Below are 17,666 nucleotides of genomic sequence, written 5' to 3' on the forward strand. Positions count from 1 at the left end.
ACGCGCAGTATTTAATGTAGGCCTAATCTTTGAGACTATAATCGAGTCTATTGTCTCATTTTAACATCGATCGAATGCTTGTGCACCCATCATTGTTAAGCAAGATGTGTGTTTTTTTTAAATGTGTGTTTTGGCGGTCCGTTTTAAGGAAATATTTCAGCCAAACAACTCAAATTTTCGTGCTTCGCCATAATAAAATAAAATAAATAAGGTCGAGATTACTTGCATATTTGCGCATGAGTTCACTCTCGAAGAGCGGGTGTTGATAAGTTAAGCTGTTTTATGACGTCACGATATGACGTCACTTCTTTAATTTGATAGGTTTTGCGGACTATAGACATTTTTAAAGTGGCAATGCGGCCCATTCTGCTAAAAGGTTGGACATCCCTGTCATAGACTAATAGTCAGTGTTCCTTTTAAGAAAAAATTTCTACTGCAAAAAAATTATTTGTAGTGTACCGGTACAAAAATATGTAAAGCCTGAGTTGGTAGGGGCCCGCGGCAGATTAATGTTTTTTGTATGGGGGCGAGTCGTGAAAGTTTTAAAATGGCGTAACAAAGCGTGACGCCATGAAACTAATATTCTCAATAAATTGTATGCGCAACTTCAATCGAGTTTAAATACGTTCAAGGATATGGCAACAAAGCGGTCGCGCGGAAAATATCCGACTGTTTGGGTCAAATTGACAGAATGTTCAATTTAGCAATATAGGACATAAAATGCATTTAGCACACAATTAAGAATCGCGCACTATTATTTCATTTGCATTTATCAAGATGATTTTGTCCATTTACAAGGGCCATCGACCCCACAGCTGTATCTGTATAGAAACCACTTTTAAAGTGTGACTGTGTTGAAAAAAGGCCCCAAAAATGCTTTTCGGTTTCATGATCCCGAATTATTGTCAAACACTCAACTGCTGTGTTGGGCACTTTTCTAAAGTCATAGTTTTCCTTAGTTTTTCTACTTATTATAAACAAAACATACACCGCATGGGTGGTGAAAACCGATTAGACCAGTGGTTCTTAAACTTTTTTACCGCGGTCTCCCAAAAAAAATTTTTGTCTCGCGTGGACCACGGTAGGCAAAAAATTCAAAAACGACGTCATAAATTTACGTCACAATTTAAATAGACTTCATAAATCAGCTAATTTCGGTCCAAAAATGTAAAAGTGAAATCGAGTCTTAATGCATTCAGTGCAAAACTGTTTTATTTATTTCCTTTGATAAATAGTATTGTAGGGGCATGGGTCCGATTAATGAGTCTTCATTTATATAATTGCCAAGATGAATCGACCACACTCCTACAAGATTTGAGATGGCCTGTCTTCGTGAGGCCATTCAGGTCCAATTCTTTCCTTTAGTTCAGATACATGAACAGTCAATTTTTGCTGTCTTCAGTCAAAGCTGTAAAAGCCTCCTCTGCACTAGGCAGTACTGGGTGATACTGGGTGATACTGGTTGATACTGGTTGATACTGGTTGATACTGGTTCAGTCACAAAAGCACTCAAGTTTGCTGTCTGAGTAGAAGCTATAAAAGCCTCTATTTCTCTCTCTGCTTTATATTGATTGAACACGCTATTTATAGACGAGAATCAGTTAAGAAAATTTCTGCGATAAAGAAAGATTTACGTCATTAATTCTTATAATACTTAACAAAATATCACGTGATAACAAGGCGTGGTCTAAACCTTTTTCACACTTATTTCTGACGCGAAACATACAAATTTTACGTCAAAATGCGATTGCGAAACAGCCTCTGCCTCCAGTTAAAATGTCAACAGTTTGAAAATCACACAACCGGGAAACCGACTAATGTTCAGACCGCGGTGTTTTGAAACATATACAAAAAAAAACGGATGTAAATACCTTGACGCATAAAAATTGGTGTCAGCAATTTGAATTTTGCAAATTCGCTGCAAATATTATGTGGTTGCAAGAAATCTACGTAACGGAATTTTACCGAAAACTTTCCGCTTATCGTTTGCACATTGGCTGCAAGGAGTAACGTAAACATTAGAATATGGTTACAAAGAATTTAGGCCATAGATTTTTACTGAAAATTTTCCGTTACGACACATCGATTAAAAACAAAAATTCTCTGTGTAAACACAATATGACAAAATGGCTTCTACAGTATACTTGTTAAATATACACTAATATTTCAATTGGGCTTTCATGAACCACCTAAAACTAGTTCACGGACCCCCAAGGGTTCCATGGACCCCAGTTTAAGAACCCCTGGCTTAGACAAAGTAATTTACAGTAAAACATGTATTACTTTACAATCGTCAGTGCGGATTTGATTTGTTTACGTCCTTTTAACTACAAACATGAACTTAAAAATAGTCAATGCGAAATGCTCAAAATGTTGTGGCAAAAAAAATATATTTCGTTTTAATTTGAAAATGATGTAAGGTGCGTATATAAGGCAAGGTTTACAGTCTGACAGCTAGCAAAATCCTTACAAAAATTTAACCTTAAAAAAATTTAGGGCCGATTTTTTCAAGGGCCTAATTAAGGCTATAACCTTATTAGCCTATTGGTTAATCCGGCCCTGGGCGGTCCGCGTCAACTTTTCTGCCGTTCCGCCAAACATATTACAATTTTACATCTCAATTGCAAATGCAAGATGCTGAAGGCTTAAACATCAAATTTAAAACTTCGTCAGTTCCGTTGTTTGCAGCATTGTGACGTACCGTAACTTAGAGTTAACGATTTACTTAGGACTTTGTCATGTCACATGTGCCCAACTGTTTAAAAGTAGGCTACAACTCGTTTAAGCCTTAAACTTTAGAACCAGTTAATTGTCTTTGAAAAACTGCAATAGAACCACGTATAACACGTATGATATTCAAAAAGAAAGCAGAAAATTGCTCATTGAATTGAAGTTTCCAATATATGCTTTGCATAGTTTTGTCGTAATTACATGTTGGGTTGATTTTGATTTTTAAAGGTCCATCGGTCGGCAAAATTTGCTTTTAAATTTTACCGACCGGCCGGTAAACTAAACTGGTTGAGAACCACTGGTCTATACTATACAATTGCTGAAATGGAAAAGAATACCTTCTCATCCGGGCCGGATTAACATAGTGGCAGAAGTGGCAGCTGCTACGGGCCCCGCGCTTGGTGAGCAAACATTTTTTTTGGGCAAAAAAATGTCTAACATAGTTGAAACACTTTAGAAAGTAAGGATCTCCCGCGGACAATTAAATGTAAAAGAAAGATTCTTGTCTTCGTATCCAAAGATCTTAAGACTGTTTATTTATTAAAACAGATAAAACATAAAATCATTTCTTAAAATCTTACAGAAATATATATATTACGCCTATAAGGCATCATCAGTTTCTGTACAAAAAACAAACATGTAAAAATGCCAATATGGGTGGTTAAAAGGTAAAATATATAAAATTAAAAATAGTAGGGTAGCGTATAGGTCTAAAATCATAAAACACCTGCAGATGTCAGATGCAAAAGCAACAACTAGCGAATGGAATCAAACGACAACGTGACAAAACGGAAAGAAAGAGAAAAGAAAGAAAGAGAAAAGCGAGCTATCATTAATGACAAGAAATAAAACGGGACAAAACAAGCCCTGGGCAAAAAATTACCTTACGCGTGGTAGTATCATTTTTTGGATATTTATTTCAGCTTTGGTTTTATTAAGTCATTTATCTTCAAAAATATCCAAAAGATTGACTGGCGGCATTTGTACAAATACAACAGAAAAACATTGGTGTAATTGCGGCTTTCTTTGCAGTGTTGTGGTATGTTGATCTGCATAATGCCGTAAGAGCGCAGCTCGGTCGTTGTTGGCCGAATAATCAAACGTCTTCCAAGTTGCTTGATGAGCATTCCAACGTGTGGAACGACATACTGCTTGTCACACTTCTTGCAGGCGGCCACATAAATGCCGTAATGGCTACACGTCAAATTTTGACGTAGCTGCACACTACCTGTAGGTGTAGTTAAAACAGTAGTGTGTGGCACCATGCTTTGGTGTTTGCCAAACTTGCCACAAAGAGCACATTTACCACATGGACTCGAAGATCCAATTTCATTGCCAGTCTGCATCCTTGACATACCTTTAAAATTTGTGAGGAAATGTGCCAATGTGGGCGGTCTTTTGTATGCGATGCAGGCAAGGGGCTCCATCGCTTTATCCTTTTGCGTTAACGAAATGCGCGATGGAAAACCGGTAGCCCAAACAATGCGATGGTGAGGCTTTGTTTTACCTTTCGGCCCAAAACGTTCTTTCCAAAACTCTGCGATGTGAAGTACGTCCTCCGTCATTCCCCGATGAAAACCAGAAACGATGCATTTTTGCTTTAACCTGTTAAGGCTGTTTTTATAATCAACATCCAATTCGTTTAAGCGTCGCATGCAAATCGCTTCGCTATTCAAAAAATATTTCAAAAAAAAATGCGAAAATCGCTTTCGCTAAAATTCCAAAGCCTTTCCTTCTTCTGCAGTTGACACCTTTCTAAACGTAAGAGAGAGGCCATAATGTTCAAATCTTATTTGAAGAGAACTTTGTATCTGTCTCGTGTTGTCAGTTCCTGAAGATATCCATAGTATGTAGTCTATGTATCTTTTGAAAAAATGGACAGTGGTGATCACATCCTTAAGAGATTGAATGATATAATGGACGGCTATATTGGCAACTAAAACAGAATGATTGTCGCCTGTTACAATTCCATTTGTTTGCCTGTAGTAAAAGCCCTTGTACTCCGTATAAGTACGCTTGCCAAACAGAATACAACGAGTTGAGTAAGTAAAGTTCTTCCTTTAACACTGAAATTAGTATGTTTGCTTAGTAGGGCTTCGGATAAACGCTTTGCCAATTCACGGCGAAGGTTTGGATACAGACCTGTTACATCTGCAGCAACTAGGTTTACTGGTTTGCAGTAGTTAACACTTACGGGCTTGAGTACGTATTCTAGAAAAGCGGTGACTCTGGAGGTAGTTATTTGACCTGCTGCTTGTAGAAATCGAGTTGGAATATCAATTGCTTCGACTGTACGCAGTTGTTCTTCCAATAGCTTATGAGTCTTGAATAGTGGGTATGCATAAGCTGTGTTAGAAACAGAAAAATATTTAGCGGACGGTCCAGATATGTGTCTGTAAATTCCTTTTTCAAATTTTATACCAATAGTATGCAAAAGAAAATCTTCATTTATAACTCCAGCAGCATGCAGCTTTTTTAGAATACACTAACATTTTACCCTTATTTCGATCAAATGTTGTTCAGCTGAACCTTGAGGGATGTCCATCTTTACAAATTGTTTTAATTCACGTTTCATAATAAGGTCATAATCGGCGTGGTTGATGATTACAATCTTTCCATCTTTATCAGCACTTCAAATAACGATTTGCTTACGTCTTACCATATTCTTCAAATGAATAAAGCTTTTTTCCATTGCTGGGTCCAAGTTATTTATTTTGATGTATTGACGATTTACACCCATGCCAAGATTTCTCATCTTAGCCATCACCCCTTCGTATAAGCTATAGTTGTATCATTTAGTTGTTCCCTTGGCGGTCTGGAGAATTTTTGCAACTTTAATTTAGGTGGAATATTGTTTTGGTCCTCTTCATTACTGTCATTTGCGAAGTAATTTGACCATTCAATTCTACGTATATGACTCATTGCGTTTAGCCATTCTTGTGATTCAATCTTTTCTGTCCATCTGGGCGTGGGTACGAAATTTAGTCCTTTTAATAGAAAAATCTTGTCGTCCAAGGTCAGGTTGAAACTGGATTTGTTTAGGATCATACAGTTTTTATAGGTGTAATATATATATTTCTGTAAGATTTTAAGAAATGATTTTATGTTTTATCTGTTTGAATAAATAAACAGTCTTAAGATCTAACATAGTTGGTAAGAAATTTTTGGCTTGCAAACTGGAATGGCGTAGGAAAATATTATAGTTGTAACTTGTAAATTTAAAATATTAGACCCAAAATGGAGGCAACTGCCTTGATCGAGTGCTTTTACGAACACAATAATGTGACCGCTACTTTGGAAATACTTAGACACATTTCAGCCTGTATACCCAGAAGTGTCAACTATTAGTTTTGCTTTCAGTTTGGTTTCCCAATCGCACAAAAATCACTCATGCTAGCTCGCATTTTTCTTACATCGAACGCTCTGCTTTGCACCATTGTCATTTCGGCGAAATAAGTTTTTGTAATTTTTTTAGGACCCGTTTACCATAAATAAAATTTTTTTGGCCTATTTATGATTTAAGAAAGGCTAAATTCAATCAAAATAATGAGTTATTATAAGTTCGTTGTAATAAATTATAAAACTCGTGATATTATATTTTTTGAAATCTTGTATTTAATCTTTAAACATCTATTGTTGCTAAGTAAAGGCAATTAATTCAGGGTGATATCCAATAACTATCCATAATGTAGAATTTGCTGAAAATTGCTGTGTTGCAACTTAAAACAACCCTTAACAAGGTGGCATAGGATTGTAACACCACTCATTAACCGTTTTGCAACGAAATATTATTTTCGAAGCCTAATTATGACCCAATTACGTAATTATTTGGGTGGCGTAAAACAAAGTTCAGGGCGATATCCAATAACTATCCATAATGTAGAATTCGCTGAAAATTGCTGTGTTGCAACTTAAAACAACCCTTAACAAGGTGACATAGGTCTCCAACACCACTCATTAAACCGTTTTAGAACTAAATAATATTTTCGAAGCCTAATTATGACCCAAATACATTATTATTTGGTTGGCGTAAAACAAAGTTTAGGGCGATATTCAATAACCATCCAATATGTTGAATAAACACGACCCTAACCGAAATCATTAGCAGAGAAAAAAGCCAATGAAAAAGTGGGAACAGCACATTGAGGTCCTGACACCAAAGAGCTAATGGCGCTGCCAAACCTTGCAAACAAGCCACAGCATTCATTTATAAACAAACTTGCCGTGCTGTGTAGCCCCAAGTAACTTTGGCCCATAGACTGTGTTCTGTCCCCCTTACTAGCAACTCCACTACCCTTGGGTCCAAAAATATAATAATATTTCGTTGTAAAACGGTGAATGAGTGGTGTTAGAGACTTATGTCACCTTGTTAAGGGTTGTAATAAGTTGCATCACAGCAACGCAGTAAACATCACGCCACTTTTGAGACATTATGACGTAATGCGAACGGTTTTAGTCGTAAACAAGTTTAATATGGTATTCTTTATCTGAAAAGAATGTTAAATACCACTGTTAGATTCTAATTGTGACAAGGGCCACGACACCATTGTCATTTCGGCAAAATAATTTTTGGTATTTTTTTTTATTTTGTACATCTGTTTACCAAAAACCTTAATGTCTATTTTTTTATACTTACTTCAAAATAAGTGAAAATTGCAGAAATGCGATTCTAAACATCTCTCATCTAAATGACATTTGTCTCTAACTCTACCCATTCACCGTTTTCTTACGAAATAACTTTTTCGAAGACTAATTGCTGCGAATTACGCAAAATAACGCCACCTAACCAAGTTTAACATAGAACAATATTTTTTCTTATTGCAAAATAAGCTGAAAATTGCAGAAATGCAATTCTAAACATCTCTCATCTAAATGACATTGGTCTCTAACTCTACCCATTCACCGTTTTCTTGCGAAATAACTTTTTCGAAGACTTATTGCTGCGAATTACGCAAAATAACGCCACCTAACCAAGTTTAGCGAACGACAAATATTTTTCCTTATTGCAAAATAAGCTGAAAATTGCAGAAATGCATTCTAAACATCTCTCATCTAAATGACATTGGTCTCTAACTTTACCCATTCACTGAAAGACACACATAGACATATGTGTTTAATAACATCTGTGATCTAGCCCCTCGGAAGTTGCTTTATGTCCAACGATTACGGCTTCCGTATCAATAGTACACCGAAAAGCCATCGCAGACTCGCCGAATCTGTCGATCTATGATGCAAGCAGAGCAAGCCAGAAAAACAACTGGCCTGCAGTGAGGTTCGAACTCACGACCTCCGGTCAAGACCTCCGGCCTCTCTGAGCCTGCATAGCTCAGTTGGTAGAGCGACGGTCCCGGCTTGACCGGAGGTCGTGAGTTCGAACCTCACTGCAGGCCAGTTGTTTTTCTGGCTTGCTCTGCTTGCATCATAGATCGACAGATTCGGCGAGTCTGCGATGGCTTTTCGGTCTACCCATTCACCGTTTTCCAACGAATTAACTTTTTCGAAGACTAATTATGGCAAAAATCGCAAAATAAAGGCGGTAAACCAAGTTTAGCAAACAAATATTTTTCCTTATTGCAGAATGAGCTGAAAATTGCTGAAATGCAATTGTTAGAGGCCAATGTCGATTAGATGAGAGATGTTTAGAATTGCATTTCTGCAATTTTCAGCTCATTCTGCAATAAGGAAAAATATTTGTCGTTTGTTAAACTTGGTTTACCGCCTTTATTTTGTGATTTTTGCCATAATTAGTCTTCGAAAAAGTTATTTCGTTGAAAAACGGTGAATGGGTAGAGTCAGAGACCAATGTCATTTATATGAGAGATGTTTAGAATTGCGTAGCGTACTGGAGCGCTTTCAGGCACCGCAAGCTTCTCTTTAATCAAAGCACCAAAACCTCAACATTGCTTCAGCATTGTGTGCCTCTTTGGCAGAATCCCTACAGACTTAAAGAGAACAATTCGTTAAGTTTGAGTCAGAGGCGCAGAAGCTGACTCAAGAGCCAGATTACCGAACAACAAGAACAAGAAGAAATGTCCGAAATCGAAGACGCGATGATGAGGATGTAGGCAGTGGACGTTTAGTTCCAGATGCAGATGCAATCAATCACCTAAAGACAGATTTTGGGTAGAAGTTTTTCTTGCAGTATTTGACAGCCTATTATCTGCGCTGGAGAAACGTCGCGAGGCATACACCCAATTGAACACACGGTTTAGTTTTTTACTAAATCTGCATGACCTAAACACCTGCGCAGATCCAAGAAAGTGCTGACAGACTTTTAGAAGCATATCCACAGGATTTGGAAGACGGTTTAAAAGATGAACTATATCAGTTTTCAGAATTCCTAAAGCACATTGGTATTGATTGTTCCTCTTCAGGGCTCAACTATTTCACTTTGATCAAAGAAAACAATATTGACACCACGTTTCCTGACATTGACAATTTGTTACGTATTTATCTATGTATGATCGTAACTAATTGTACTGGATAAAGATAGTTTTTATTATTGAAGTTAATTAAAAACTATGTGCGAAACACAATGGGGGAAGAGCGGCTACACTATTTAACTCTTTTGAATATAGAAAATGACGTTCTCGAAATAATTGCCAAATTTGCAGAAATCAAAATGCGTCGAAAATACATTTAAATTATAGCAGCCACTTCGTCATATTGTGTTTACACAGAGAATTTTTGTTTTAATCGATGTGTCGTAACGGAAAATTTTCAGTAAAAATCTATGGCCTAAATTCTTTGCAATCCTTTCAATGTTTGCGTTACTTCTTGCAGCCAATGTGCAAACGATAAACGGAAAGTTTTCGGTAAAATTCCGTTACGTAGATTTCTTGCAACCACATTCTAATGTTTGCGATATCCTTGCAGCGAATTTGCAAAAATTCAAATTGCTGACACCAATTTTTATGCGTCAAGGCATTTACATCCGTTTTAGTATATGTTTTCAAAACACCGCGGTCTGAACATTAATCGGTTCCCCCGGGAACTGTTGACATTTAACTGAAGTCAGAAGCTGTTTCGCAATCGCATTTTGACGTAAAAATTGTATGTTTCGCGTCAGAAATAAGTGTGAAAAAGGCTTGAGATACGCCCTTTTTGTCACGTGGTATTTTGTTAAGTATTATAAGAATTAATGACGTAAATCTTTCTTTATTTGCAGAAATTTTCTTAACTGATTCTCGTCTATAAATAGCGTGTTCAATCAATATAAAATGGCTTTTACAGCTTTTACTCAGACAGCAAACTCAGTGCTTTTGTGACTGAAGACAGCAAAATTGACTGTTCATGTATCTGAACTAAAGGAAAGAATTGGACCTATCTGGCCTCACGAAGACAGGCCATCTCAAATCTTGAAGGAGTGTGGTCGATTCATCTTGGCAATTATATAAATGAAGACTCATTAATCCGACCCACCCCCTCAAGATAATGTTATTGAAGTTTTATATTTCTTGCAAATGAAACATTACATAGGACTTTTTTGTTGTACAATGTACATTAAATTCATAAAATATTTAATTACTTTCGGTGATTGTTTTTGTATCAGATCAATCCGCCACGCAAAATTACAATTTGTTTGTTGCCTTGAAACACGATTAAGTCCTATGTAAATTGCCAATGCACAATAGAGTTACGATCCAAAGCAAATTTATAACAGCTTTATAGCTATTCTCACTAGGAGTAACGGCTCACAATTCCACGGTACGACAAAATGGGCGCAGATTCCATTGGCTTATATCAGGGTTGCAAAATACGACCTAAGTTTCGCAAACCAAAGCAGTTCATTTTGGGATGCAACAAAGCAATTTATGTACGGGTTGCAAGTGCGATTATATGTATTCAATTTTTTTCAGTATCACCCCAATTGGGCTCAAATCTTAAAAGTAGGCGTCCACTTCACAGTTTGCAATGCCCTACCAGAAAGACTTGACTTGACTTATGTCTTTCGGACAAATTACTTGACTTGACTTAAGTCATTTGGACAAATGACTTGGGTTAAAATAAAGCGTTTTTTTCAAATATTTTTTTATAAAATTGAGCTATTTATCCAAATTTTAGCACATAAAACAAACGGCTTGCTATATGTTTTTTTAGTTCAGTTATTGCTCATAATCATACAAATTTAAAAATTTTAATTGTTTAAAATTTTATTTTTTAACAAGGACATGACTTAAAGTTGACTTGCTCTAATTATGACTTGACTGGGACTTAACTTGTGCAACTGATGACTTGGACTGGGACTTGACTTGTTATTTATTCAAAAACACTTGACTTGGACTTAAGTTGTTTTACAAATGACTTGACTGGGACTTAAGTCAATTTAAAATGACTCGTTTACAACACTGCAGGTCACACACGTAATATAAAGCCTGTACAGTTGTGACAATTGTATGGGCTCGGTATCACAGTTCTGCTATCCTCAAAACAAAACTTGTTTATATAACCATTTGACGCGAAGCAAAAACTGGGTTTGGCAATTATTAAGGCAACCAAGAAAACTATAAATAGATTTTTTATAAAGCAAATAAACTTTTGGATTTGTTTCCAATAAACCCTTAAAAGCATTCTTAGTGTTCAAAATACGATCGTTGACCGGTTAATAGACAAAAAGGAGGTATTGTTAAAAAAATTTTTGTAAATTTAAGGTCTTAAATTTTAATTTTTAACTGTTACGTTCGCAATCGCAAGTTTTAAAAATGAAACTGCAACAGTGAAAGTGGTCTGTTTGATTTTTCGAAACAACCCACGATTTTATATCATGTAATTCTCGTATATTTAAAAGATCCATTATGAAATATTTGAAACATTTATGGTGATACGAAACAACACTGAGCAAACATGACAAAGACAATAAAGGCTTCGATCATTTAAAACACGATTTATATCAACAACAAAAAGCTATTATTGATCACGTCCATATTCGTCAGGTTAACAAGTTTAAAAGCTGTAAGCACGTAGCGGCTGTGGTGTTCACACACAAATTATATTAAAGAGGCATTTTTGACAACTTGTACTATACAGTACAATGTGTTTGTCAAAAGTGTCACCTGATTAACAGGACAAGATTCGTTTGACACCGATTGCCAGTTCAAACACCTCTAAATTGCTACACATAATATAGATATCAAGTGCACATATATAGTTTATTGGTAAGAGTGATTAAGAGGACATAAAACGTATCACCTAATTATTTTTATGCAGTTAAGATAAATCGTTTTGTGACGCAAATTAAAAACGGAAAACTAAATAATTGTATTAACCTAAAGATTCTAATTAAAAAATTATAAACATAACACAGCACAAAAACAACACGTGTTTAGAGTCAGGTCACATGTTTAGTTGGTTAACATTCGACAAATCTCAAAACTAGGAATTTTCTTCAATTTGTCTAAAAATGTTATTGTTTTTTCGCTTGCAAACGTTTTGCTTCAATCGTATCGAAGGTGGGCATGTCGTTTGGCAGACGCAGCATATTGCGTTCTTCCATCATAATCCTCTCAGCCTCCGCTGTACACGAAACAGAATAGAACATTATATGAGAACATATACATCAATGTAAACCAAAAATACCTTATTAATAGTCAAAAAAATTACGTCGACTCGCTCATAGAATTTCTCAGGGTGCAAGACATAGGCATAATGTTTCATCATATTACAAAATATTTTTATCAGTACTTAATTGTTGCAATACAGATTCCTTGGTAAGAACAGAACAAGCAAGAAAACAAACGAGATATCTATCCATAAATATAAATCGCTCTTCTGGTGTAAACGAAGTATAAACCGGATGGTGATAAGTAGGGCGATTATTTTTAACTCGTCAAAAAAAGGCAAAATTTGCACGTTAGATCAAAATTTGTCGAAATTATTTCAAGTCAAAATCGATCAAAAATGTACATAAATCGTTGTCAGATTTTTGGAATTGTCGTTTAATTAAAATGTTATCATAAAAAATTTAGCTTTAAATTATACTCATTCTAACTATATTATATATTGACTAAAGTGATATTATGGTATATGCGAGCCGGAGGAATTAACCACCCAGGTCTAGTTTATAGATTTAGCTAGAACTTCATTTTTGCTTAAGGTCTATGTAGTTGTGTATTGCTAAATGGCTAAATGTACTGAACATTATTTGCTGTCTTTTGTCATTTGTGAATTGTTTTTTTACCTTGTAGTTCAACTGTTCACACAACATTTTTCTAAAATACCCAGCGTTTTGTTTTTCTTTGCCATTTTTATAGTTGTTAGTTATTTTTAAAAAAATATCAGCTATAAGCATTTACATGAGTTTACATAAACCAGAAAAAATAGCTGATTTGTGTTCGACAAATATCATGTGACGGAATCTATATGGTACAGCATAAACGAATTAGTTCCTAAACGAAATCATATTAAACACGCACGTCCGTACGTAATGCAATATATATTACCAAAATGGTCGCGATCGTACTTCGTATTCAGTACGATACTTTCGCAGTGTATTGGCTGTAAAAAAAGTCTCGATTGCTTGAGAGTCGAGTGTTAACTTACATCAACAGCAATGTGAAATGTGAAATGTGAATGGGGCAACTTCTGTCGTAAGCAAATGAGTTAATATATAATCCCTTTGCAACCGAGCCAACTTGTTTTAAAATACATTTATAGTCCTAGATTTCGTCACTTTGCAAAAAGTAACTTGAAAGTTAGCACTGCCTCGACGTAGCTTGCGGGTATACAGAAACCAGTCATGACAACAGTATTTTGGCGTTTTACATACCCTGGACAAGTATGGTAAAGGTTCTATGAATACTGTATCAGCGTGTCAACCAAAGTTTAAAGATTACTGAACATTCGCTGTTTTATCACAGTTATTTTCTGCTTTAAAGTGATTCCTTGAATTAGTGGTACTTTCGAATTAAAAACGAGGTCTCTGGGATTGGTTACAACTTTCTTAGTGAAGAAAGTTGCGCATAAATTTAAAACGAGGCCACTGGTTTCAATCTGTAATCAATTCCTGGTTTATCAGCTTGAATAGCATTATTGATAATGTAAGTGATTAGTGTTGACCAACTCTTTATAGGGAAAGGTGTATATCAGTAATTTTGAGGAGGGTTTATATCACATTTTTTTGATTATTATAAATTATGAGGACCGTAAAAAATGATTTAACACACTTGCAAGGCTTTATTCGTGCTCTGTGCGTTTGTTAAGTCCAGGTTAAGGAATTTTGATGTACGCAATTAAGCACTTCGTTTACAAGCGCTATATGTCAACAAAACTACGTTATTTTGTAATCAAAGTGGAATCTTAAGATTTATGTTTCATCGGATCCTTGAACAGGAAACAACCGAGCGCACGAAATTGCATAAAAACTATCGCTAGGCTGTACAATATAAACATGTGACCTAGTTCAGATCACGTTTATAAAATACCACTTTTTTCGATGGTTGATTTCCGATAACCAAGCCAGGCACTACGCAAACAATTATTATTATTTCAAATTTTCTCGTGTCATAATAAAATATGCGACACAAAGCTATAGCAATTGCATGGTGTACGTTATTTTGTAAAGGGATCACGGGTTTGCTTGAATATCACACAAGTCGAAAAAGCACTACTACACGCCAGGGGTCGCATACTAAACCAACTATGTCCGTAAAAATAAAATTAAAGGCATCGCCTTTGCAAGGTTACAACTTTTATGCCCAGTTCTTCCAAAAAAAGGTGGCTTTTCAAATAGCTTATAATACGCGACTTTAAAAACTTACTCTAGAATTATGTTAAATTTCCATTTACCGACCGTGTATCGCTATCTTGATAACTTCAAGGTTGAAAAACGTTGAAGACCGTTTGCGTTTCCGACTTTAAAAACCTACCCCAGAATAACATAACACGCAATGGTGATGAACAACTTAGAGCATAATGGATTGCTTCATTTTGTTTAAACACGCAAAATTCAGGTTGATTTCGTAAATTATGGCGCGCATTGCGGGTGTAATATATTTTCATATCAGGTATAACTATACCCTATTCCTTTATCAGTTAGAAATTCTATTTAACCTGGGCAACGCAGTGTGTTTCATGTAGTACGTTATATTTTTTGTTATAAAACAAAACGACAAACTGGTAATTACGTATATTTATTAGGCTACATACGTTACAGAAAATTTATATACTCTTGACGGAGTTATACTTGCTAGAAAATGATCAAAAAATACACATTGAAATAATAGTGTTTTATTTGAGAATTTAAATGTAAGTCTACTGCCGATTTTTCGTCTGCAATATAAGGGTGGCCATTATAGCACACTACATGTATTAAAAGCGTTAAAAATAGCCCAGCACAACAACGGCCGTCAAACATTTTAAGCGAATATGATGTAAAAACAATCGCTTTATAACTTCAAATATGTACTTGCTTATGTATTGTATTGTGACCTTTTAGGCAGATGACATTTTTAGGCAATTGTGAAATTTTGTGTGCGGTTTAAACCTATACCTGCGCTGGGTATTAGTTTCCTAGTGGCTTTACGTTGAACCGAAGCTAGATATAAATAAACCCTTATGCCAATTCTGGAAAAAAAATACCTTTTTAGTAGTTAAAAAACTTTGGACTCTTTCTATGCCCAAAAGGTTCAGTTGTTTTAAGTAATGCAGCAGTTTACCAAAAAAGCTATCTAGGTTTTAAGTGACCTATAAGTTTCTGTCAATGCCCAATATATTCCGAATAAAAAATGTCCTGATGAGTCTATTTCTAAAACCCAATAAGATCCCTGTTTTGTAGACAGGCATGGCTTTAATATTACAATATGCAAAACACTGATTTCTGTTAGTTGCATGGCAATATGTTGAACTTTGCCCTTATTGCCAAACATTTAAGTTGTATACCAAACCACATACTTCGTGCTCTTTGTAATAGACTCCCATATGCTGCATCCAATTGAAATGCAAGAACAAATCCCAGGGGAACCAAGGGTATAAGTGGAGTGGCTTTTTTTGTCTTTATAGCACTAAAAAAAATTGTCAGTAAAATTTAGGCTGATGAAAGTAAAAAACTTGCAGTAAAAGAGGGAGAAAACATCAAGTATATTTAGGTGCAATATATGTCAATACATACATATATATACCACTTGGACCCACATTATTTATACTGGCTGCCACAAAAAAATGCATAAATTTCTTATTTCAAAAACAGCAGTGTGGTCAGTCTCTAGGTCAGACCTGGGCAACATCCGGCCCGCGGGCCGGATCCGGCCCGCCAAGCAGTTTAATCTGGCCTGCGGCTTATTTTCAATAAAATACATAGGCTAAGCGAAAACCAGGGCAAGTTGACAGATCTTAGCAAGACCCCGCCAAATTCGATTTTTAGCCTGTTCTAAATGATAAAACGGAAATTCTTTTCGCGCTTCGCGCGAATCTCTTCTGTGTTGCTTGTATGTTCCACACTATTTTTTGGCAACTTCACAGACAAATAGCGTCCTCTGCTCAGTGGCACTCTCTCCAACGAAAGTTTAACAAACTTAGCCTAATATTTAAAATATATATAAATATTAGGCTAAGTTTGTTAAACTTTGTAACACATCGGTAACTTAAAGTTTTAAAAAGGAAGAAAAAACATATAGGTAAGTTTTTCGTACGAAATTTTCATGTATTTTAATCTTAAGTTTTGGGTCAACGCGCCCCACAACTTAATAAACGCTAATATATCAAGCAATATACATTTTTAGTCGGTGCTCAATGCTTCACGACTTCACGTACCATCTAAATTAAAGTTTGTATTTTCAAACAAACATGGGCGCAAATTTTTCGCGCTTCGCGCTACGTTTTTCTTTAAATCCAACTTAAATTGCACATTTTCGCACAACTCTAAACGTAATAACAAATTGGTTGATTATTTGTTTTACCCCGTCAGAGTATGACGTCATATTGTATGTATTTTAGATCCTATATTTGACCCAGCCCGCCACAATATTTTAGGTTTGTCATGCGGCCCGTGGCTAAAAATAATTGCCCTCCCCTGCTCTAGGTGCACATCATGCTAGTTTTAGCTATAGGAAAATATTAGATTGTGAGAAATCTCATCTAAAGAAACACTAAAATCGCTTTTTAGTTTAATGTTACTTTATAAAATCTACTTTTATAAAATTTTTAAATATCAACAACAAAAAATAAATAATTAAAATCAATACCCCATTGTACACCCCACGGCCAGAAGACTGTAAAAAGAGCCATAGTATTTAACAATTTCTCTTGCTCTTGCAAGCTGCATGCTCATTTGTCTTTCCCGGATTTCATTCTGAAATTGAAGTGCAAAGGTGATTGTAACTAGACAGATTTGTGGTTATTGTATATTTGTCAGAGGGTATATTTTTAGAAGTTAGTTTTGATGTGTGGTTTGGTAGTGCAAGTGGACAGTTGTAAATAGCGTTATTTACATGGGTTACTTTCAAATAATTAATTTTACTTGGTTGGTGATTTAGTATATATGTTGGATGTTCTTTACTTTCCTGAACTTGTTTGTGCAATCAAAAACAGACATTCTTTTTTCCAATTTGAATTAGTAGAGATAACTCTCTAAGAACTAGATATCAATTAGATTCTTGTTTATTGTCTAAACATGGCAAGGTTTATACATTTGTTGGCAAACACATTTTTACTTCAGGGTGTTGGCAAAAACTCCAAAGAATTTGAGACGAAAATGCTGGCAAGATTCTGCCAGCTTGTAAGTGTTATATAACACCTGGTAACAGTTAACGACTTATCCAGAAAACTATTAATTTACCTGCATTGCCAATTGCCTTTCCAGTTGCATTTGAAAAGCTTCCAACTGAAAGTTAATGGTTTTTTTGAATTGCTCATCCATTGTAGATTTCATTCCAGAAGCTACTCCACTAGCAACTTGACCCATGATGAAAGTTGGTATTTACAAATTTATCTATGACAGAATC

At 35.6% G+C, this 17,666-nt stretch overlaps 1 protein-coding gene and 2 pseudogenes across 1 annotated transcript; all 3 read right to left on the bottom strand.

Moving 5' to 3' along the window:
- Positions 1 to 4,157, bottom strand: part of LOC146137996 (uncharacterized) — a 35,809-nt pseudogene extending 31,652 nt beyond the window's left edge.
- Positions 4,158 to 4,968: 811 nt separating this feature from the next.
- Positions 4,969 to 7,161, bottom strand: LOC146137997 (uncharacterized; annotated as a pseudogene).
- A 4,699-nt stretch (positions 7,162 to 11,860) lies between these two features.
- On the bottom strand, positions 11,861 to 17,666 carry LOC146137998 (plasminogen receptor (KT)-like). Its single transcript, XM_083393528.1, has 4 exons — positions 17,501 to 17,666; positions 16,908 to 17,014; positions 15,619 to 15,728; positions 11,861 to 12,243 (listed from the first exon to the last, which is right to left on the bottom strand). The coding sequence occupies exons 1-4, from the start codon at positions 17,624 to 17,626 to the stop codon at positions 12,134 to 12,136; spliced, it is 453 nt and encodes a 150-aa protein (XP_083249654.1). The 5' UTR covers positions 17,627 to 17,666; the 3' UTR covers positions 11,861 to 12,133.

The sequence above is a fragment of the Ascidiella aspersa genome, chromosome 7, assembly GCF_963924565.1.
Source record: "Ascidiella aspersa chromosome 7, kaAscAspe10.2, whole genome shotgun sequence".
Taxonomy (NCBI): domain Eukaryota; kingdom Metazoa; phylum Chordata; class Ascidiacea; order Phlebobranchia; family Ascidiidae; genus Ascidiella; species Ascidiella aspersa.